The 22,513-nt window shown below is 57.6% G+C and overlaps 6 protein-coding genes across 6 annotated transcripts; 3 read left to right on the plus strand and 3 right to left on the minus strand.

The window, feature by feature from the left end:
• Positions 1-2,012: 2,012 nt before the first annotated feature.
• JDV02_009477 (uncharacterized protein) lies at positions 2,013-5,970 on the minus strand. The gene is made up of 4 exons (XM_047991142.1): positions 5,814-5,970; positions 5,696-5,751; positions 5,298-5,602; positions 2,013-5,237 (listed from the first exon to the last, which is right to left on the minus strand). The coding sequence occupies exons 1-4, from the start codon at positions 5,867-5,869 to the stop codon at positions 2,718-2,720; spliced, it is 2,937 nt and encodes a 978-aa protein (XP_047847152.1). The 5' UTR covers positions 5,870-5,970; the 3' UTR covers positions 2,013-2,717.
• On the plus strand, positions 5,743-7,781 carry PFA4 (Protein S-acyltransferase). The gene has a single exon (XM_047991143.1). The coding sequence runs from the start codon at positions 6,306-6,308 to the stop codon at positions 7,617-7,619; it is 1,314 nt and encodes a 437-aa protein (XP_047847153.1). The 5' UTR covers positions 5,743-6,305; the 3' UTR covers positions 7,620-7,781.
• MYO1_1 (class II myosin) lies at positions 7,436-12,122 on the minus strand. The gene is made up of 3 exons (XM_047991144.1): positions 11,818-12,122; positions 8,389-11,749; positions 7,436-8,328 (listed from the first exon to the last, which is right to left on the minus strand). The coding sequence occupies exons 1-3, from the start codon at positions 11,818-11,820 to the stop codon at positions 7,994-7,996; spliced, it is 3,699 nt and encodes a 1,232-aa protein (XP_047847154.1). The 5' UTR covers positions 11,821-12,122; the 3' UTR covers positions 7,436-7,993.
• Positions 12,123-14,124: 2,002 nt separating this feature from the next.
• Positions 14,125-14,812, plus strand: JDV02_009480 (uncharacterized protein; the record flags this gene model as incomplete). Its single annotated transcript, XM_047991145.1, has 3 exons — positions 14,125-14,272; positions 14,450-14,505; positions 14,645-14,812. The coding sequence occupies 3 exons, from the start codon at positions 14,125-14,127 to the stop codon at positions 14,810-14,812; spliced, it is 372 nt and encodes a 123-aa protein (XP_047847155.1).
• A 465-nt stretch (positions 14,813-15,277) lies between these two features.
• Positions 15,278-16,538, minus strand: JDV02_009481 (uncharacterized protein). Its single transcript, XM_047991146.1, has 2 exons — positions 15,978-16,538; positions 15,278-15,923 (listed from the first exon to the last, which is right to left on the minus strand). Exons 1-2 carry the CDS (start codon positions 16,129-16,131, stop codon positions 15,802-15,804), a joined length of 276 nt encoding a protein of 91 aa, XP_047847156.1. The 5' UTR covers positions 16,132-16,538; the 3' UTR covers positions 15,278-15,801.
• Positions 16,539-21,344: 4,806 nt separating this feature from the next.
• On the plus strand, positions 21,345-22,193 carry FPR2 (Peptidylprolyl isomerase; the record flags this gene model as incomplete). Its single annotated transcript, XM_047991147.1, has 5 exons — positions 21,345-21,525; positions 21,631-21,688; positions 21,750-21,791; positions 21,869-21,942; positions 22,015-22,193. 5 exons carry the CDS (start codon positions 21,345-21,347, stop codon positions 22,191-22,193), a joined length of 534 nt encoding a protein of 177 aa, XP_047847157.1.
• Positions 22,194-22,513: the final 320 nt, after the last annotated feature.

The raw sequence follows: 22,513 nt of genomic DNA on the forward strand, positions 1-22,513 counted from the left end.
TACACGCCGATTCTGATGATCACGTCAATGGGCGCCGGGCGGGCGGGCGTCTTCGGAGCACTGCGGTGGAGCGCCGTGCCGGGCGTGTTGCACGAGGCGCTCTCCTGCTTCGTGAGGTAGTAACTCACATACGTTACTACTTGACCCCGATTGGGAGGGACCTCCTCGGTGAGAGGGCAATGCGCCCTCCCCGGTCCACCCACGCGCAAGCTGTGGACATCAGCACATGCCGTTCCTTGTCGGTAGGGCCCGTCCGACGAACCACGGCTACGCGCTTTCGTAGGTGGCTAACGATCTAGGCAAGCGTGGACTACACAGACTGCCTTACTGTCTATGTGCATACTACTAAGATTTTCGGCCCGAGCGAGCGTACGACGGCCTTGGGCATACATCGTAGCCAGATAGGTGGGTAATGAGTCGGCGGGTGGTGTGATGCCTTTACCTTGGGGTATCTTGCTTGAATCCCTGAATCCTGTCGCTGCAACAGCCAGCAAAGAAGGCTGCACAGTTTCTCGCGCCGCGCTGGGGGGAAGGGGGGGGGCTGCTTTGTATCATCATCTATACTGTACATCATGCATCGTTCAGATGCCGCATCTCTCTCACTGGCTCGTCAGCGAGCAACCTCTCTTGTCCGGCCCGCCGCCACATGGCGTCTCTGGATCCCGCCATGGGCGGCAACTGAGATGCTCGCTCGCTGTCCCTCCACTAGTAGTACATAGCACATTGGGCCCGCGAGCAAAAAGTCTGACACACACATGCGCATCTTCACACACACACACACACACACACACAACGGCCCGCCAGCAAAGACCCCGGCTCTCACCGAGGTTCGACGCCGACGCGAAACGCTGCAACCTGCGGGAACATGGAGGCAGGTGTGTAGTCACTGTGTGTATGTACTTGGGTGCTCGTGCGTGGATGCTGCTCGGCTGCACTTGTGCTCATCTCGGCGAGGCGCTTTTCCGATGTTCGTTCGCCTCCTCACAGAGACACACACACACACACTCACTCACTCACTCACTCACACGCACCACACAGTCGCGCCCGCGCAAGAGCACAAAGACGCACACATGTGCCGAGAGGTGCTTTGTTTGATGACGCCAGAGCCCGTGCATCCCACCTGACGGAAAGGCGGGCGACGGTCATGCCCAGACAAAACGGGCTGGTTGTCGCTTCTGTCTGCCCACACCGGCGGGGGTAAGGTAGTTACAGTATAGGTACTAACGTTAGATAGGTGAGCGGGGCCGCCCGCCCGCCGCCTATGCATGATACTAACGTAGGGATGTGCCCCCGACCTCGAGTGCGAGCGCTCTGCCTTTGTCATGCACGCACGGCGGTAGGTAACATTCTTACCTACTGACTCACTTTTAGTGAGTGTGTACCAAGGCAATCGTTTTGACACCACCTTCCCCGTATACATGCGGTGTGGTGCTCGCGCAAAGGCCCAGCCACTGGCAGGGAGGCATCCGAGGCACCCCATCATTATTGGAAACTTGGTGATGCCTTTGGGGGTCATGTTTGGGGGCAAAAAAAAAAAGGGGGGGAAGTCGAGCGGGTCGCGGCCGCGAGGCGCCATGCACACACGCACACACTCTCACTCACTCACTGCCCGTTCGTTAGTACTTCGTACTCTTGGGTACTGTACCTGACCCTATTAGGCTCAACTGGTTTTTATTCTAGGCATCTTACGCATCGCGTGCATGCGTGCGTGCTGCGTTCCCGCTGTCGCCCGCAAAGGCGGACGGACGGGGTGGATGTCGCTGACACTCGCAGTCGCAGGCACACCGCGCGCGCCGCCACCCGGCATCATGACCCGCGGGGAGCCCGACTTCGTCTCTCGATTCCTGAGGCTGTCTGTCGCGTGATGAATGGGTTTGCTTAGATCCCCCCTTTTTTCTTTTCCATCATGTTTATTAGGGGTGTCTGTCTGGCTCAACTTGCTGGAATAACAAGTACGGAAAACCACATACGAAATACATGTTGTATTTACGGACCGCGTCCTTCTTCTCGTGGTAGTAATTACTTTTGCTTTGGTAACGTGCCTACTGTACCCTGTTCTACCGTTGGAACCTTGCAACTTCACGGGGCAGGGGGGGAAAAATTACACATGGCCCCGGGATACCAATACCAGACAAGAATCTGCACGCGTTCCCGCACCCACGACCTTGACCACCATGATCATCACCATCACCATCAACCACCCTCCTCCGCCCACACCGCCTTCGCCTCCCCCCCCCCGCCCCTTCCCGGGACTGGCGTCTTTCCTTTCCCACCTGAATGAATCCACGATGCGACATCACGGCCTGTCGTCGACCTTCTTCATGCATGCAACGATCCGCCCGCGCTCACGTGTGGCCTTGGGGGCGCGAACCCCGCCACGGCAGATTGACGTCTGGGTGCTGCAACGACGCCATGCCCTTTATTGCCAGTCCGTGCAACCATGGCTGATGCCGCCAGCACCGACAACCGGCCACCTCGTCACCTTCGTGGCGCTCCATACCATATACGCCTTGCGCCCGGCCAAAGGTGCTGCCATCGTAGGCCCCTTGTCGTCTGGGAACTTGTTATTCGACTCCCCCAACGCCCTTGCTTGTCCGTCTATACCTTGGTGGGTGGCTACACCCTCGCACTAGCCCGTAAGTTACATACACGTCCTATCCCATACTGACCGGCAAAAAGCCCCCCCTTTCGCCCTTCCCCTTTCTTTTCCCCTTTGCCTATCGAGTCCACCCAATGTTTTCAAAGTCGCCATTCTGGCCTTTACGATAGCCAATCTCGCCGCGCCTGTCGTCCATCAGCCGGCCCCATTCGAGAAGCAGCCGAAACAGGTAGATTTCCATGTCTCTGTTGCCCAGCGCCTTCGCCGCCCACCGCTGGCCCTGCTGGCTGATCCACTCCGCGTCGCCTATGCGGCCCCGCAGGGCCGTATCACGGCCATTCATCTTCGGCCGGTCTTCCGTCCCGGTGAAGTAGGACAGCGTCGTGTGCAGCGCGTGGTACCTCACGTCTATCGGCACGAAATGCAGCCATGGCTGGATCCGCTCCGTGTACCACGTCCGGAAGATTGTCGACACGAACGGCACGCTCCCTGACTGCATGGTGCGCAGCATCTGTGTGGGCGGCCCGTTGTCCTCGTCTGTAAGCAGAACATAACGGTATTCCAAGGGCTCCTCCGTCTTTGTTTCAGTGCCAAACGCACTCTTCAAGAGCTCGCAGTTCTTCCCCTTGCAACCCGAGTAGTCGTCGATGCCCACGGCAAAAGGCATGGCATTGCTGGCCTCAGCTGCCGCAACGCGTTCGGTCCTAAACTGATCCGTCTTTCCTGGTGTTGGCAAAACCATGCGTACCTCGTCCCGCCCCCCAGGCTTCCTAGTCAGATGCAAGAGTCGAAATTTGTGGCTGCCTCGAAGTGCTTGGCCGTTTTGTGCGTCCTCTCCAGCGGATCCTCTCCAGAACAGGCTGTCATATCGCCGTGGGAAATGCCATGAACTGTCCGGCTGCACGAGTCTAGACTTGGGTATCGGAATAACTATGTCTCCAAAGTTGTCCGTCTTGGAAGGCCCGAACAGTGGAAGCAGCCGCTGGATTGGCGCCGACCTCGAGTTCGTCATGGAGAAGGCATGCAAATGCATGAGATCTGGCTGCTCGCAAACTTGCAAAGAGCGCTCAAAGTCGCTCAGAAACTGGCCACGCGAGTGCCTACGAACACATTTGTCGCAGAATTGGCCAATGTTCCAGTGCGGAGTCGACCTGGCTGGTGAGGTGGGAGGACAAGCGTCCGCCAGTAGCTGTCGAAAGTCGCTCGCCCAAGTGATACCCCAGTTCAGCTCTTGAGACACAACCTGCTCCTGTCTTACATCGAGGTCGTCTGCTGCTGTTCCATCGACTCCCGTCGACCTCTTTGATATGAGGCTCACAATGGAGCCCATATCTGCGTGACCCCCCAGCTGGACATCCCGCCAGGACGGCAGGATCCGAGGTGTTGGGCTAAGGTTAATGGGCAGAACCATGTCTGGCATATGTTGTGAGAACTTCTCAATCATTTTCGCGACCTCGTCCAAATCCTGGTTGTCGCCGTCGTTGCCCGCGTCGCTTCTGCTTACGCTGCCATTTTCGATGGTGATTGTGGCAATGCCCTCGTACCCAATCATGGCGTCCACCCGCTTCCGCAGCTCCTCTGGCGAGAACTTCCAGAATGGGGCAAGATCTCTATCGATTTGAGCAAAGTTGTCGGTTATGGGCGATCCCGATGCGAACTGGTACCACTCAGCGAAGTTGGGAGGTGCCACCTTGCCAGCATGACGCTCTTCGTAGATCATTGTGGCTGCCGCGAGCGTCTTGCTCGTTGACACTCCAACTAGCCAGCGCTCATGCCTTGTCTGTGCATCGTATATAAGGTCGTTGATAGGATGGCGTTTTTCAAAGATTTCAAGCCGTTTGGTGAAGGAGAAAATGGTTGCCGCGATAATCAGTGCCATGAGAAGGCCCGCCAAAGCTATACGCCTGATGAAGAGAACAGCTCGGATATCATGGGTATAAGTGAAAAGAACGGTCCCAATTGCAACGAGCCAGAGCGGCACCAGGCCGCTTGCTCGGGAACTGTGTGCCCAATTGCCCAGAGCGAGGACATTCATGGTCGAGGCCCAGGCGCCGACGAGAAAAGTTACGACCCCTGATGACGTTATTGTAGACGTCTCGCAGGTCCAAAATGAGGCGGAGATGATGAGCGTGGCAAAGGCTGCGCTGTCCTTCAGAATATCGAACCCATACAACGACCCAAATGCCACATTGAACCGACGAGTACCGCCTAGGACAGTGCCTGCAATCCAGAATAAGGCAATCATGGAGGAAGAGAGAAATAGGATCTTCCCTAGGATGCGCAGCTTCAACTTGGTGGTCCGTGTCCAGGCCAGTACTCGCCAGAGAAGAGCGACAATGGTGGCATCAAGCACCAAGCCCACGAGCTGCAGGGAGACGGTCTGTGTCCTGCTGTCGACAGGACCAAAACACACGTAGGTTGACCTCATCGTCTGGGAGACGGAAAGATACGTGCCGAGCGAGAAGACACAGGCGCTCACCACCATGAAGGTCATGGTGATGCGTGGCCCCGTGAACCAGTCGTGGAGGTCATCGAAGCAGCTGCGCCAAGGGTCATCGGAGTCGTCCGAGTGTGGGACGCCCCATCGACTCCTACTCGCGAATAACTCATGGGCGATCAACAGAAGGCAGAGAAATGACTGGCTCGTATGGTCAGGACGGGCTCAGGGACATTGCGTAGGGGAAGTTTGTTCACCCACCTCGATTCCCGGGCTTGCACATTGCTGCTCGTAGTTGACGCGGTGGAAGATCTCCAGCCGCAGGACTATGCATAGAACCAGCACCGGCAGAGTGTATCTCCTGGGGCAGTTAGGACCATGACTGGCTAAGCCCTTGGATAACGCCTCATCTGGTGCCAAGTCTAGCAACGACACATCGTGAGGTTGACGATGCCCAGCGACAAATCGCCCCTCTGCGCCAGGTAGCCACTTGGAAAGGTAGCTTGCCAGGAAGCATATGGCTCCCGACAAGAGCAACACGAGGAGGGTTGATAGGCGTGGTCTCTCTGTCTGAGGCATCAGCAAGGGACCGTTCTAACACAACAACAACAACAACAACGACGACGACGACAACAACGGGAATCTGGCATTGCGCTCACCGGTCAATGAGTGCCTTTCCAGTGAACTCGAGATGTAGCCGAATGATAAAAAACAACTGACGCCGTTAGCACGACAAGATCCTACCCGCGTGAGCAGGGACTCGTTGGCGGCTGGTACCTCAAGGCAAGAAGTTGCACGGTCCCATATCGAGCCATGGCAGGCTCACTGCACATACACGGTGCAGGGACGGTAAGCCGATGCTGTCATTCATGTAATGGAATCTCGCACACGATCCGACATGGCATCGAGATCAAGCGCCAGTCTGACAAGGAAATTGCTTCGAGAATAAGGAGCTCGCGGCCGCCGAAATGCCTGGGCCGCTTGCCGATTGACACGGCTGTTACATAAGCGGGGGCGAGCGCGCGCGACGCGCCAGTCCTGTAACTCTAGCACCTCGTACCTACACAAGACAAGGTAGTACGCAGGTATGGAAACTTCCTTCTTTCTTCCCATCCACTCTCGCAAATCCTGTCAACAAACTCAGCCCGACGCTGCTCGCATTTTCGTATCCGCGTCTCGCGCATCACAGACCATCGTGTCGTTGGGGAAGTCGCCGGGCCAATGGACCGTTGATCCTTACCAGCCCCTCCCTTGCCGTTGCCCGGCGTCATGGCAGGCTTCAACGATGCGCCGCTGATCCAGAACCTGGCCGTGCCCGCCGTCTGTCTGCTCATTGCCTTCCTGAGCTACTTTTCGCAATACATCTTCCATCACTCGACTCTCGAGCCCGGGCCGCCCTCGAAGAACGAATCCCTCATTTTCAATACCCTTCTACTATGCCTCTGGTATTCCTACTTCAAGGCGGTCACGGTTGACCCCGGGCGATACGACTTCACAGACAGGGTGATCGAGGCGGACGGCAACTGGTGCAAGAAATGCAATGCTCCCAAGCCCCCCAGGGCACACCACTGTCGCCATTGTGGCCGGTGCATCCCCAAGATGGACCATCATTGCCCGTGGACCCGAAACTGCGTGTCCATGACAACCTTCCCGCACTTCCTTCGCTTTCTGGTATACGCCAATCTGTCTCTCTGGATGCTCGGATCGCTCCTGTGGCAGCGTTTCTTTGCTCTTTGGGAGGCTCGCCACATGCCCGCATATCTTGGACCGACCATTGAGGCCCTCATTGGACTCGCCCTAACATCGTTGATATGCTTCTTCACAAGCCTCGCGCTGGCAATAATGCTCATATCGACTCTCAAATCGTGGATCTTCAATTGCACAATGATTGAGGGGTGGGAACTTGAGCGGCACGAGGCGGTGCTCGAGCGAGGGGGTCGCGACTGGTGGGATATCACAGGAGCTGACGGCGATACGTTTCGGTTCGAAAGGGTCGAGTTTCCCTATGACATTGGCTTCTTCTCAAATATGGCTCAAGCCATGGGCACGCCAAACGCTCTACTCTGGTTCTATCCGCTAGCGGGCAACCCCTACGTCAGCAAGGACAGCAAAGGCAGTGGCTGGAATTGGGAGGAGAACGGTTTCAATCGGGTAGAAGGCATGTGGCCTCCACCCGATCCGGAAAAGCTCCGACGAGCAGCAAGGCCATGGCCCGCGGCTCGAAGAGACTATGGGGCCGAGATGCGAGACGCGAACTTGAGCTCAGAGGAGCGGAAAAGAGCATTTAGGGAGCGGCAGGAGCAAGACGAAAGACGAAGAAAGACGCTTCTCGCGGAATTGGAGGAAGTGGATGGTTTTGATGCCATTGGCGATGATGCCGACGACCTCGACGACGTATACGATCAGCACTCACTCGACTCCGCCGAATGGGCGAATTCAGACGGTGAGCGACTTCGAGACTTTGGTGTGGATGAGGACGCAGAGAATGCTGCCGATCTCGGCGCGCTTAGCGATGATGACGTGCCTTTAGGAGAGTTGTTGCGTCGGAGAAAAGTGTACCATAAAGGCGATGATATTTTGTGAGTCCTGTTCCGAGACTCATTTCAACTTTGATGTTGTAGAACAGGCCTTGCTTGAGGCATCAGGAAGACAATCGTAGCCCCATCAGAGACTCTGCTTGTATCAATTTGAGATTCTAAGTGCCGAATAAGAACTGCTTCTGAAAACGGCCAATGCGAATCGCCACTGTTTCCACTGCCCTCATCGCCAGCGTCGATCCCATATATACCCGTCACATGCACACCGTCCGTTGCCCCCTAGAGCATGCTGGAATGCCATGAACTGGTCCACGCAAGAAACTGATTCCGTCTAAGCAAGCGTGCCCGGAGCAAGATCTCTGGGCTCTGAACATCTATCGACGTTTCGCAAGGTCATGAGGCGTTGAGATCGTGCCGCATCTACCAGTCGTCGTCATCTTTCTCCCTATTCTGCATGGCGTTCTTGCGAGCCAAGAGCGCATCTGCCAAGCTGCCCCCTAGGCTGGGCGTGGGCGTGTTGCTACGGCTGCCGTCGGACCCGCTGGCCCCATTGAGGCTCATGCCTGAATCTCGCTGGCCGAGATCAGCAGGCTTGCGCCCAGCAGCCGGGCGCTTGGCGGGCGGCGCGGGAGGCTTCGCTTTGGCGGCAGGGGGGGCTGGAGGAGCTCGAGGTGCCGGTGCCGGAGCTGCCTGCTCCTCTACGTACGCCGCCGGCACCCAAGCTTGTCCCTGGGCGTTCTTGGCTAACCACCACCCTGACAACGAGTTAGCTCGAGTTTGGCGCGACAGTATCATGGCACACGGGCTGAACATACCATTCGTTTCTTTCTGAACTATCTCAATGACGTCACCTGCCTTGATAGACAACTCGTTCTCCCTTTGACCAGCGAAGTCGTACAAAACCTTTGCCATGATCTTGGGCTTTGCGGGGGGAGCGGCGGGTGGCGGAGGCGGAGGCGCACGCGCTGCGCTACCTCCCCCATTGCTTCCTTGGTTCCGGGTGTGGCTCGGAAGCGGTTTGTGTGCTGTCGCCGCGGCCGCTGGGGAGGGTGTTGGCACCGGCGTAGGGACCGGCGCCCTCGACGCAGCTTGCGATGCAGTTGTTACGGCTGCAGGGGGTTGGGGCACTGCTCGGGCACCGCCTGCGCCTGGTCTCGGCTGCACAGTTCGGCTGCCAGTGAGTCGAGAAGGCCGCCCGCTAGGGCCGCCGGGCTTGATGAGTTTACCCCGTGTAATAGGCCGAGGCGGCACGGGCTTCGCCCTTGGTGTCGGCCTTGAGACTGAGTTGGGTGGCTCTCCCTGATGCGTGTGGACGGCACCACTCTTGTAGAAGTCCGCGCGCTGTTGCGAGTCTTTCATGACCTTGACTTGTTGCATCTTGCCTGGCTTCTTGGCATATTCAATCACATCCGCAATCTTCAAGTTGAAACCCCCCGGCATGTATCGTTGCATCTGGGTGAGCATCTCGGTCTTGAAGACACAGTTCATCAGGGGATCCGGCTCCTGAGCAGACCCAATGCCAAGGGAGAACCAGTCGTCCTGGGAGGTGGAAGCGCCGATGTACTTGATGGCTCCAAGTGGAACGGCCTTTTCCACCGAGATTTGGGGCTGGCCATTTACCAGGATCTGAGCAATGATGTAGTACTTGCTGTTGGTCACAACGATGATCCGCGGGCTTGGCTTGCTGGACCGTCCAAACTTGGCCTCGAGAATCTCGCCGCGGCAAGAGAACACGGCCCGCTCGTTAGATCCAATGTTTGCAGCGTTGCGGATGTGAGCGCCTGGCCCACTGGACGCGTTTATGCCCAAATAGTCTCCGAGAAATCTGCGGGAGCCCAAGAGACTCATTCTTCGCCTTTCCTTGCGGCCCTGCAGCACGCGATGGCCCTGGTCACGCAGCTGCAGGAATTCGGCACCGGTCCTCTTCTTCCTCCACATTCGTTGGATGCGAGTGGCTGACTCGGCGCGGTATGCTAGGTACGCCCGCCACATCCTCTGGATACGGGTGGCCATGTTGTGCCAGTATCGATCACGCATGTGCTCCAGAGCAAACAGCGTCTCGGGCGCCTTGATGAATGCCTTGGTGACACCTAGTTGCCATTCCTCCTTGGGAATGCTGGTATCCTTCAAGATTTGCTTTACTGCCTCTTCGTAAGATCCTTGCCATGTGTACTCTCCTGCGTAAGACGTCGCGGGCGAGAGGAGAAAGAATCGGTCCACAAATTTGTCAAAGGCTTGACGGTAGGCAAAGCCGGCGCGACGTATACGAACGTTCTCTTGAAGGCCCAAATACTTGATCTGGTGCAGAACGTTGGGGCTGTTGTATTCTGTGGGAGACTTGTTCTCGTTTGGTTTGATGGTTCGAATATAAGAAGGCTGACACTTCATGAGCGTGTCCACCAGGGCATTGGCAGAGGTGCGAATGCGGTCACCGGCCGACGGGGGCTGTTTTCGATTATCCTGATCAACTTGGTGAGGGAAAAGGGTGTGAATAAATTGGTTCCCGCTCTTGGAGAACAGATTTAGGAGGCCCTTCAGAAGCTGGTCCTTGTTCTTGTCGGTAATGCCGTCGACGGTGTAGGCCACGTCACCTGCGTAGTGCTTGACAATAAAGTTGCCCTGGCGCGGCGTCAAATGCGCGTGCGACATGCCATTGATGCTCTGCATAAATGTACGGTCGCAGGCGGCAGGGTCAGCGTGTGCTGTCTTGGTTGCGTCCTTCATGGCCGAGAAGATGCCTGGAGGCCGGACCTGCTCGATTAGGTCACAAACGACTTTGTTGTCGAAGTACTTTATGGGGGTCCACTGAATCTTCTCTCTGGCATATTCTTCTTGCTCGGTCTTGAGGGTGAGTTGGATAAAGATCTGCTGGAGCTTCTCGTTGACGTAGTTGATGCATAGCTGCTCGAAGCTATTTTTCTCAAAGATTTCGAATCCGTAAATGTCCAAAATACCAATTGAGTTGGACGTCGCTTGTCTAGACTTGAGTGATGTATTGATGCGCTCCACGATCCAGTCGAAAAGATTGCTGTATATGGCCTTGGCCAAGGCATCTCTGGTGGCGGTAGCCTGCGCGGGGTTGCCAGGAGATTCGATGACCTCGCCGTTGCGCGGAGTCAAAATGCGAATTGTGATGGCGTTTACCACCTGCTCGGGGGTCGCCTCTAAGAGATACGCGACGAAGTCGACCACGGACTGATCTGCCACTGCGGCGTAGCCGCTCTGGTCCTCTTGAAACTGGATGTTCCCAATCCACAGGACAGCGGCTAGCATACGAAATATCTCATCTTGTTCAGCCTGGCTCAACCCAATAATGTTCATGGCGTTCAGAGTGTCTTGAAATTCTGCAAGATCGTCGATGCCGTCGACGTCGAAGCACCTGGAGCGGCTTGTGTAGACGTAGGTTTCGGGCTTCTGGATGCCAAACAGCTCTTGGTACTGCCGCGAGGCACCCTTGGTGAACTGATAGAAGATGTGGAAATTTCGCTCGTTTGCGATCTGGCCGACAACTCGCGACTTCTCGAGGAGGTAGTTGGTGATGTCCGCGCCGACAGGTTCGCCCCTCGAGTTGAAGTGAATTTGGAGATATTTGCCGAATCTCGACGAGTTGTTGTTGCGCAGCGTCTTTGCGTTTCCAAAAGATTCCAGCAAGGGGTTTGTGGCCAGCACCATTTCCTTGATCTTTTTGATATCGCCCGACTGTTCGCCCGAGACACTTGCTATATACTGCATGATGCGCTTGGCAGCCTCGGTCTTGCCGGCGCCAGACTCGCCCGAAATGATGACGCACTGGTTGTCGCTATAGGCTTTCATATTGTAATAGGCGGATTCGGCGATGGCGAAGACGTGGGGGGGCATCTCGAGGCGGTTCTTTCCCTTGTAACTCTCAAGCACGTGGTCGGTGTAGATGCCCAGGTCGCGGAAGGGGTTGACGGAGACCAGGACGTGCCCGATGTAGGTGTATATTTCGCCGCCCTCGAAGCGCTTCTTGAGATTGTCGTTGATGGCCTCATTTGAGACTTTGCTCAGCAAGGTCAAGTCGGATACGCCTATTTCTTTCTTCTTGGTGACCTCGAAGGTGGCCTTCTTGGGTCTCGCGCCGGCGCCTCCGCGTGCACCGGAGGCGTCAGCTTGCGCGCCCTGCGCGCCCTTGTTCTTGGGACGCCTGGATATACCCTGAATATTGTAAGCGGGTCTGCAACAACGCGGTAAAGAACGCGAGGGACGTCGGTGATGGCTCGTACCATGGTGACGGGTCACCGGGACTCGGGTGAGCAAAGGCGGGGGGGTAAAGGGCGAGGACAGGGGAGATGGGCAGCGCCAGATGAGTGGGTTTATTCAAGCATCAGCAAGGCTTGAAGGAAGTGATGGGAAAGAAGATTGCGAAGCGCGAAGGGGGGGAGGTGATGGCGTTGTGGCTGGTGAGGGCGACAACGACGGCGACGGCGATGGGCGACGGCGCATCGGACTGGAGCAGCCAGGGGAGGGACGCTGCGGTGCCTGCTGGGGATGACGAAGCCGACAATTTTCCGCGACGCCTCAGCCTTTCTTGCACACGAATCAAGCGGGGCACGACGCTAGCGCCACGCGTGCAGGTGGTAATTATAGCGGGAGCAGGTCGCAGCCCCAACCGGGCAGGGTTCCATGAGGTGTTGTGTTGGACGGAGACGGCAAACAGACGTATGTGGCTGCACCTGCGGCGGGCCCTGCCTACTACATTGACGTACTTCATACAGAGGTGCGTATTTCTGCGATGCAGGTCTGGCATCTTGGGGCTCCAGCAGTGAAGACGCTGATTCAGCAATCGTGCCCTCGGGCATCCGGTCGCCGGATCTGGTTGAGTCTGCGTTCGGTCGCCGTCTAGGGTCATCAGCGGCGACCTCCTCGCTACAGAACGCCAGCGCTCGCCCAGTTGGGCACCCTCGTTCTCCATGTCAGTCGCGCGCGTCCAAGGACTCGATTGTGGGCAGATGGACGGGCGGTGGTCTGTCATGTCGGCCTAACGTTAGGTAGTACGTAGTTACTTCGTACTAAGCTACTGAAACTTGGCTCTGGCCGGAGGCTTCTACAGTGGGCCGCATGGAACTCCACATGAACCAGGGGGACGCCAAGGACGACTGCTTGAAGCCACTTCAGAGCATTGGTGAAATGTCAATGCAATAGTTATATGGTTATGTCCTGTCTAGATTCAGCGATTTCGGGTTGGCTATCTATTGCAAAGACGAGGCGGTCTTCCGTATGTGTATTGCCCGCCCGCCCGCCCGGCAGACGAGGTATAATATGCCAGGTCATGGAGCGGACATACACACTTGCCGTCGCGTCGAAAAGGCGAATCAACATCGATCCATCATGTTGAAATCATTGAGCGGAGGCATACTCTCCGAGTGTTTCTGAGCGGCGTCCCAGCGGCTTTCGGTGAGGATATTGGAACGCGGGTGAAGGGAAGTCGGCGACAGCACTCTGACTTGCACACGAGGCTGGATGGATATTGATGGTGTTGGTGTGTGAAGGGGAGCGCCACGGCGCATTGATTCAGCGTCGGGTGGTAGGTAATGAAGACAGAGTCCGTGACCGACCGGAGCGAACGGGACGGGAGGCCGGGCTCTGCACGCCAGTGCGACTGCGGGGACTGCGGGGTAACGCTCACGCTCACCGAAGTGTGGACGGTGCCGGTGCGGTGTACACACAAATCCACTCGATGACAACAGGTGCTCGAGGTACCACGCACAGTCTGAGGGAACGCCCGGGCCACCTCCAGGTACGGGATTGGCGATGGCACCTATTACCTGCCTACTTGCTGCGCTTGGTCTGATCCGCGTTCCTCGCCTGAGGCAAGGTGAGGTGAAAGGAGAGGTGAGGTATCAAGGTGGGCTGACTTAATGGAAGGTTCCAAGGTCGCAGCCCCCACTGTGCGTCTCTGCAACCCGCGGCGCCACGCCAGGTTTCCTACTGTGACAAGCACCCCGCTCAACGTTAGTGGTTCGATGTGCTGGGCGGCGTCCGTTAGCCCCCAGGCGTGCGATTCCGGGGCCCCCACAATGACGACTGGCGCGGTGCGAGCTCTGCCGTGTAGCACAACGGCGAAAAATGTAACGCAGAGTACCTCGGCGGTCGCATGACATGACGGCGCCCGCAGACGCGCGCATACAGACGCCGCAGGGCAGCGGGCACAAGCAGCGCCAGCACGGCGCCCGGCTGTTTGCTGCTGCTGCTGCTGCTGCTGCTGCTGCTGCCCGGACAAGATCCATGGGGATGATGCAGGGCACGGCTGCATCGAGCCCAGTCCAGTCCCCCCGCCAAGTTGGAGGCAATAAAGCATTCCTGCCTCCCACCACCTGCCGCCCGAGCTTCCCCTCCCCCCTCTCCCCTCTCCTCCTGCTTCTCCTCTGACTTATCGCACTCTATCCTACCACTGCACCTCTGAACCCCCGAGAGCCCGCACTCTGCAGCCTCACCAGTACAGGAGCGCAACGATTCGATCCTTCCCATCCAAATACTACCTACGAACAGCCATCCATTACTAGCGATACGCGATCGCCCCGCCCGACGCCATGGCCGAATCCACCGAGCAGCAGCAGGGCGGCAACCTGGCCCCCGTCGACGAGACGCCTATCTCCCCTGTCCGCCCCGATAACGCCAGAAAGAATTCGCTTGAGAACCATCTGATGCATCGGCCGAACCGTTCCGAGCTGGTAGAGAGTTAGTCTCCGTGATGCCCGCCCGTGCCCACGCCCACGCCTACGCCTTCGCGCTTGCACCCCCTGTAGCTCCCGTTCGCCTCACTTTGCCTCACCATATGCCGCGCTGGAGCGACCTCCCGTCCCATCCCATCCATCGAATGGTCTGCTGACCCTGGGGGCCTCTGGCTCGCCTCAGAGAATATTCTCCCCGAATCCTCGGCCGCGCCCGGGTTGCTCGCCCACCAGAGAGAGGTTAGTATTAGCCTGTTTGGCCTGGCCTATGCGCGCGCTGCTGCAAGTAGGAACAGCAGGTACCCTTGCTGGGATGGGAGGAGGAGGCGACGTCAACGATTGTCCTGGCACGATGAGCTGACGTCCATACCCTGCTCAGCTCGAAAGAAGCATGCTTGAGGATAAGCTCAACGACAAGATCTCGCATCGCCCAGACCCTGAAGCCCTTGTAAAGGGTGGAGTGCTGCACGAGGACCCCCGTTCTGCGGAGCAAAAGTACGAGGAGGCGATTGAGGAGGAATACGCCAAGCGTGAGGGAGGCGCGTAATGAGGTGGCCGGGCGCCATTGGACGTGAGATGATGGGGCGGTGGCGCCGTTGATCGTCGTCCCTCCGAGAAGGTGAGGGCGAAAGGGTTTGTACTGCGCACGTCCTTGGATCCCGCCCACATCGGCCAGGCTCCCATGGGTTTGGGAATACGTCCTTTGTTTTGGCAGGTCTGACATGCACGCATGCGCGCGAATTGATGCCACACAGACACAGCACCACACTAAACACCAGCGGTAGCTGGCCCGGTGATGGCAAGCTGGTTCACATGAAGCCTAGGAATTGCCACCTGCGCCGCCGGGTGTCCGATATTCGTCAGATGGATGGCTTACCAGCTACGAAAGCACGTACTTCGTAATTGGTTTGCCAATGCGATTTAGCGTCGTTCACGCGAGAGCCCAACACCGCCAGTCACGTCACCGCCAGTCACGTCCCGCGCCCAGGACCGTTCGCAGCCGGTCCCTGCATTGTCAGGTATCGAGGCATCCTCGGGCAGCGACGTATCGGCACACTCCAGTTCCTGCAGCAGGGGCCCGCGCGCATGCAGCCACCGATTGACTGGGTCACTCATCGTCAAGGTCGACGCAAGAACGAATGCTAGTTATTATTTTTTTTTTGAAGATGCCCGGACCAGACTTCAATTGTCAGTCAAATCGCAATCAGCTGCTCGGTGCTCTATCTATTCCCAGTCTTTCATCAACATTCGCGAGAATCAACAAAGGAACGCGTCAAATTTCCCGTGCACCGTTTCCCCGATAGCCGTGTTCAAGTAGTACATAACTTACATGAGCCTCACCAAGGAGGCGCACGCTGTGAAATAGAAGCCAGCAACACCCCCGGCCTTGTGTGTAACAAGCCCACCGTGAGACCCAGAAACAAAGGAAATCAAAAGTTGCCTTTTCCCATTCTAGTGATCATGAACGCCGACAATGCTGCCAACCGAGAGGAGAGACGGAGGAATATCGCATGTTGCTAGCTGACGGCATGCAGCTCATCTCGTGTAGTAAGCACCGCCGTACCCCGGGCTGGGAGAGTTGGCCACATAGCCGGTCTGGTTGTGGTTCATGACGAGAGCGCCGTTGGACGATCCAACTACATTGGAGGTGTAGCCAGCTACAGAATGGGTCAGGCTCACGAAACCGAGTGGCAGGGGCAAGGGCAGCTTACTAGCAGAGTACACGCGGCGGGTTCCCGAAGACGTGGACTGGCGGGTGGATGGGGCCGATGAAGACGCAGCAGTGCCAGAAGAGTGGGAGGAGCTGCCAACAGAGTGGCCTCGCGAGGAGGCCTGGTGGATGTGGACCTTGTAAGAGCCGCCCATTGTTGCGTTTGTTGGGACTTGGTCTTGGTTGCTTGAGTTGCCTCTTAGATGAGCTGACTGCTGGCGGGGGGGTAGCGGGTTGTGTGTTGTTGGACTTGGTCAGACGTGGCTGCTTTTTATCTTTGAGAAGAGAAAGGAGCGAGTTGAAAAAGGAGGATGAAAGTGATCGAGCCTTTATACACGAGCAAGTGAAAAGCCCAGGCAGGCCGGACTCGTTTGCAGCATTTCAAGGACCCGTGAATTATGGCGTAACAAGCAGAACGAGGCGAAAGGACGAGTGTGAACACACGCCCCCCCTTCCCCCCCTGGTCCAGCAGAGTGACAAAGGGGGGTGCGAGGTAAAAATGCAGGGCCCATCTAGGACGAGGGGCGACGGCGACGACTACACACGAGTGAGTCAACAAAAGTCAGAGACGTGCAAGCCTCACTCGCCGGTGGCCGCGGCGTGAGAGCAGCGGCGGGTCACGCCATTTGGCTGGGCTCGGGGCTTCGGTAAGGGGACAAGGGTTGTACACCAACCGCTCGATCGGGCCACTGTGCTCGGTCTTGGGTCGGTGACTCCAACGTATGTACGCGTACCTCTGCTGAACGTACTGACGTACCTACGCACCTAGTAGTACTTAGAGGTATGTGTGCTACGAAAGTCCTGGGAGGATGCCCCGGGGGAGGGAGCCGGGGGCGAGAAAGAGATGCCGAGAGCCAGCAGGGCCTTGTAGGTAGCGCAGCGGCGGGAACGCCGGCGGGTGGGGGGGCGGTCAGGCGATTGAACCTGGGAACAGGGCGCCCACAGGGAGCAGCAGCAGCAGTAGAAGACCCCAACCTAATAATGAGATTTCCAAGGTTGATTCCAGGTTTGACACTGAACGGGTGCTTGCGCGTGCGCGCGCCCTCGCCGGACTCGTCCTTCAGGCTTTCGCCTTGCCCACAGCCCCCTGTGGCAGCTGGACCCGTGCGCCTCGAGCTTGCCTGCCCAGGGCTCGAGGTCTAGTACAGGTACTACCTAACTACTAAAGCGAGCAACACCCAAAGAGGAGATACGCCCACTGTACGTTCCCATCTGGTAGGCAAGGTACCCTAATACCTTTGGCATGGCTCTTTATTACCTGTACTGTCAGCAACGTGCCCAGGTAAGTACGTTGCCATAGCGTGAAGGTACCTAGGTAGGGTATGGAAGGCAAAAGGAGGTTAGTACTGTAGTAGGCAGAAAAGTACTACCGAGAAAGGTACCTGAGAGTAGTTGCCAAGGTCCAGAATACAGCCCGTGGAAGCGCACTGTCTGTGGCCGTGAACAACGTGGGAAGGCGGCCTGTGCGGTTGTGGCTGTGGCCAGGCGGCTCCCTCCCAAGACTGACGTAGGTCACTGACGAAAAAGAGACGGCCTCGTTGGGGGCCAGCCAGTCTACCTTGCCCAACAAGCAAGCCGTGGTAATGATGAATGGGGATGGAAACCTCCACCTCCTTCGTGTGCAGGGATGCAGGCGCGATCCAGGCACCAGAAACAGCCCGACGCCGTCGCCCTACCCATAGACCAACTGTGCCTGCCGCCTTATAAGGTACCTACTTGCTGTACTTAGTAAACCTATCGTAGCTTCAGTAGGGGTTAAATGATCACCACCTGAGCACCTTGCTGGGGGTCTTGGTACGTCAGGTACCTATTAAAGTACTAAGTCCTTACCTTTGAATACAATTACAACCAAGGTACTACGTGTCATCGATGCAGTCCGCAGTGCACCGAAATTTTGGGCTGGTGACCGAGGGACGCGGCGCGCGAATGCAACAAGGCGAGGCGGGCCATCCGGTCACCGAGCTTGCGAAACCCAGGCGCAAGTGTCAGGGGACAAGGAACCACCAAGGAGCACTGTAGTAGATCCTTATACCACCAGGCACAGCTACCAGGTACTCAAGGTACTCATAGCAATTGAAATCCCCATCGCGGGCGAGACCCGGCCATGGCTCCGAGCATTCATGGGTCCCATCCAGTGCCTTGGCTCTGGCACCCGACCTGTCCAAACGACGACCAACCTGAGAGCCCAGCAGCCAGGTCCTATGCATTGTGGTTCCTGGTCCCTGGTCCCTGGCGGCTGCCCCTCCCCTGGGATGGGATTGGCGTGCGTGTGCGCTTGCGGGAAGAGGGCGCGGCAAGATGGTCGCTACAGGTAAAGAAAGAATGGCATAATGGGTACGTGGACACCTGGGAGTGTCTCGAGTCGAGGGCACGAATGCGAGCGCGCAGAAGTCCGTTCACAACGATACAGACAGAGGTGGCCGACGGGAAAAAGCAATTTGGACCAAGATCCAGAGCCAGGCCTGGTCAAGCAACACGAGAACGGTGAAACGGCATCAAATCTAGGCACCAGCGGCGCTTGCCCGGAGGCAGAGGACCCTGGCGTGACGATGCCAATTGGGCTGGACAAGCGACGGCATTGACGGGCTGTGTCCCATTTGCTCACGGCCGCGGCATTGAGAAACGCAAGGAATCGCACAGAAGAGGCCGCGTCAGGTTTCCATCAGCAGAAGCAGGTGGACCGTCTTTGCTGTATACTGTAGGTAGGACCTACCGTAATTTGGTAGCCAGGAAAATTATTACTAGCTTACGAAGTACTTGCTGTACAGTACAGTATATGCCTTCGGCGCTAACCTTTTACGAAGTACTAACGAAGTACGTGAGGTGAATTTAGGGTCCGTCTAGTACCTGTTGTCGTCGTCCATCCCAGGTTCCCTCTACGCACCCAAGGCACCTTACCTACAGGAAGCGCAGCATACTAACCTAGCCCACGCCACCGAGGGTTTCTTGTGCAGTCTCGCCTAAGTCTGACCTGGTGCCCGACCGATACAGATAGCGAGGCGGTTTTGCACCTTCTGGTCCGCTTCTGCACTATGAGCCTCGGTTTCCGCGCCTTCGAACACATCGTGCGGGTACGGTAGGTGACGACTGAGCCTCGACCCCGTTTGTCCCAGCCAGGGTTTGCTTCCATGGTCACAACCGCAGGCAGTTGACGTCCATCTCCGGGTGCTGAGGTGTCGCAAGAACGGTGCCGGGGGGCGGGGGGCCTCGTCGTCGGGCGTCGCCGTGGCCTTGCCATCCGCCATCCAGACATGGAACCAAACAACTTCCTGCAGAGCGCCACCCCCGACAGCTGAACGCCCTCCATCCACTGGAGCCTCCCGTCGCCTCTTGCCGCCCCTTATTATGCGCCGACAAGAGAGGAGAACCCAACCACACCTTCAACCACGGCGGCAACAACTCCAACACCCAACCCATGCCACCCTTCTGTCCTTCCTTCCACCCAGTTAGCGCGCATCAACCAACGCAAAACCCGCCTCAGCCGGCCTGTGCAGCATTGCCTCGCCTTGGGTCCTACACAGGGGCTGGACTGGGATTGGCGTCTCCGGACGGACCCCAATTGTCGTGAGGCAAGAAGCACTTGACCGTTCGCATGCGCTGATGGGCTTGTAGACTTGGTGTGCAGCCACAGGGAGCAGGTCTCGCTGATTTCGGACATGGTTCCCGATGCCATCAAACCCAATGCTGCATGTAACTACTCTGTACATGCCTCGTACCTGGGTATTACTTGAGTGCCTCTGTGCTCACGGCGCGCAAAGCCATGACAGGATGAATGGTTTCTGCTGTGCCATTGTGCTGTTGCACAGCAGCGATGGGATTCTAGCAACTCTCTCCCGGCCGCCGATCCTCGCCTGGTAGTAAGGGTCGGCAGTCGTCCAGGACCTCACGGCTGGCATGACAGCCGAGATCACTCACTGACATAGGGCAAATGTGCGGACGAAATGGACTTGTCGGGGCCTGATGTGCATAAGATACAGTATACATGTGGACAGTGACATTTACACTACGCGTAGACACCAAGTAACTACTACGTACGTACCTCTTAGTGACCAGCCCAGTGCACCGCCTCATCAACTGAGGCTCAACCCCAACGCTCCAAGTGTTGTGCTTGCACACGAGCCAGCACAGCAGATCCAGGGGCGCCGTGTCATGTGCCTCATTTTCGGTCTCGATGGCTTCACTGGCGATGCCCAAAGTGCCGACCTGAGCGGCTCCGCCACGTTCACGAGGCAGTCGACCGCCCTTGGAGGGCTTGTTCCTGCTGAGCCACAATGGGCAGCGCTAGCGGGGCCACTTGGGGGCGGACAAAGACGATGGACAATCATATAGAGAGAGAGAGGGTGGCCCAAGGCATGGGACAGAAACACCCGCCACTTGTCGACAGTCTTGTCTTGCGGGGGGGGTACACGGCCCGCCGCCCTCGCACCGACTCGTCCACTCGGCTACACAGCTCAGAGTGCGGCGGGACACGTTGAGAGCCAGGCAGCCTATCGGGCTTGCGTCAACAGAACCATGAGCCTTGCGGTCTTTGGCCTGTGTTTCCTGCCGCCAGCATGAGGCGCTTCTGGATGGATATGGATCTCACTAGGCCTTGAAGGTGTCGTGGTGCTCCGCGAGCCCCCTCGACGCTTCGCAACTCCAGAGCTGCGTGTGTTTATTTGCATGGTCCCTGCAGGACTGTGCTGCAGGTGTCAGTCAGGGAACTCGATGTAGGAGTCGCCGCTCTCACGGTGGTGGCCTTCTAGAATTGGAGTGCAGCACAGCGCAACGTCTTGACGGTGGCACGTGAGGTGGACAATCAGCGCGGGTGCCTTTCGACGCTGCTGAGTTCTGCTGTGCGCCGCCTCATCGAGGAGACGTGACAGGTGAGGGATGGGATGGGATGGACGGGACACCCCACCGCCCACCTGGCAGCTCGTGCAAGGGACGAGAGAGACCTACAACTACAGGTACCTAGTAGTAAGTTAGTCCGTGTCAGGTACCTTACCTACCTTATTGGTAGTGAGGCGCAGTGGGGTCGGGTTCTGCTTCGTTGGCCGTGTCCCCTACCGCCCCCGGGGTGCTGCCCCGCGACCACTGCAGCTCCAGCGGGCTGCCCAATCGCGCACTGATCAGCCGGCAATTCGGCGTCGGAGGGAAATGCGCAAGCTGGCAACATCCATTGTCGCGACCAGCAAATCCCCCGTCATCCGCATCACCAAGCTGCCGGTGCTCGCACAGCACTCCTCCTCCACAACGGCAGCCCGCACTCACGTCCGCGCACATTGCATCGCCTCGCCACAAGCGGACGACGCCTCACGAGAGTCACCTTGCTGTCCTCCTCCGGCAACCCCCGTCCACCGCCGCTAGCCCGCCTCTTCTCGCCATCATGAAGGTCGCCGCCCTCGTCTCCCTGGTCGCATCTGCCGCCGTCGGCCTCGCTGCCGCCGACGGACTCAAGATTGACGTTACCCTGCCCGTTGATTGCGACCGTAAGACGCAGAATGGCGATAGAGTGTCAATGCATTACAGGGGCACCCTGGCCGAGTCGGGCAACAAGTTCGATGCCAGTATGTGACACTATATTCCAGGACGGGCCCGGCGGCGGCCATTATGCAATCTGCCGCCTTGAAACACATACGAATCCGCGAAGCTGACAAGCATGCCCTCCCCAGGCTACGACCGGAACCAGCCGCTCACCTTCAAGCTTGGCAGCGGGCAGGTCATCAAGGGGTTCGTCAGCCAGCTCGCACCTCTGCTCCGCCGCCCTCCATTACTGACAGATGTCGTCCAGATGGGACCAAGGCCTTCTTGACATGTGCATAGGCGAGAAGCGGTAAGTGTTGCCTCGCTCAGACATGCCTGTGTAAGGTCACCGACCCGAAGCCTTCGCTGACCATGGATCTCGTACAGCACTCTGACAATCCCACCCGAGCTCGGCTACGGCCAGCGTGCGATGGGCCCCATTCCGGCCGGTTCGACCCTTGGTACGAAATTCCCTCATATTCATGCTGCGGCCAGATATTAGTCAAAGACGAAGCTGACTTTGGTGTTCCAAGTGTTTGAAACGGAGCTCGTGGCCATTGATGGTGTCCCCAAGCCGGACAAGATCAAGACGAAGACAGCCAGCGCCGAGGGTGTTGCCGAGAAGGTTGCCAGTGCCGCGGCCGATGCGGCCGATGCGGCCAAGACATTTATTGCCGACACCGACGACGTCCAAGGCCACGAGGAGCTGTAGTATGCCAAGGCCGTGTGATGCGGACGAAGAGGAGGGTTTTATCATTCATCAATAGACGCCGGTATCCAGCAAAGTGTGTTGCCCCATATAGACCACTCTCCCTCCTCGAAAATCTACGCCAACCACGGCATCTTGAGACTCAAGCGTGTAGCACCAAGATGGCCCTGTCCAACCTTCTTCTGTAGTAAGAGCAGAGTCGAGTCGGCAAGATCGGCACTGGAGGGCTTCCTGGACAGCCCAAATGTGATCTGTCGGGCCGTTGCTGAGATGTCGACAGTTGATGAGAAATTACGCCAATGATGTCAGGCACATGGTAGACC

This window comes from Purpureocillium takamizusanense, chromosome 9 (genome assembly GCF_022605165.1).
Source record: "Purpureocillium takamizusanense chromosome 9, complete sequence".
NCBI classification, from domain to species: domain Eukaryota; kingdom Fungi; phylum Ascomycota; class Sordariomycetes; order Hypocreales; family Ophiocordycipitaceae; genus Purpureocillium; species Purpureocillium takamizusanense.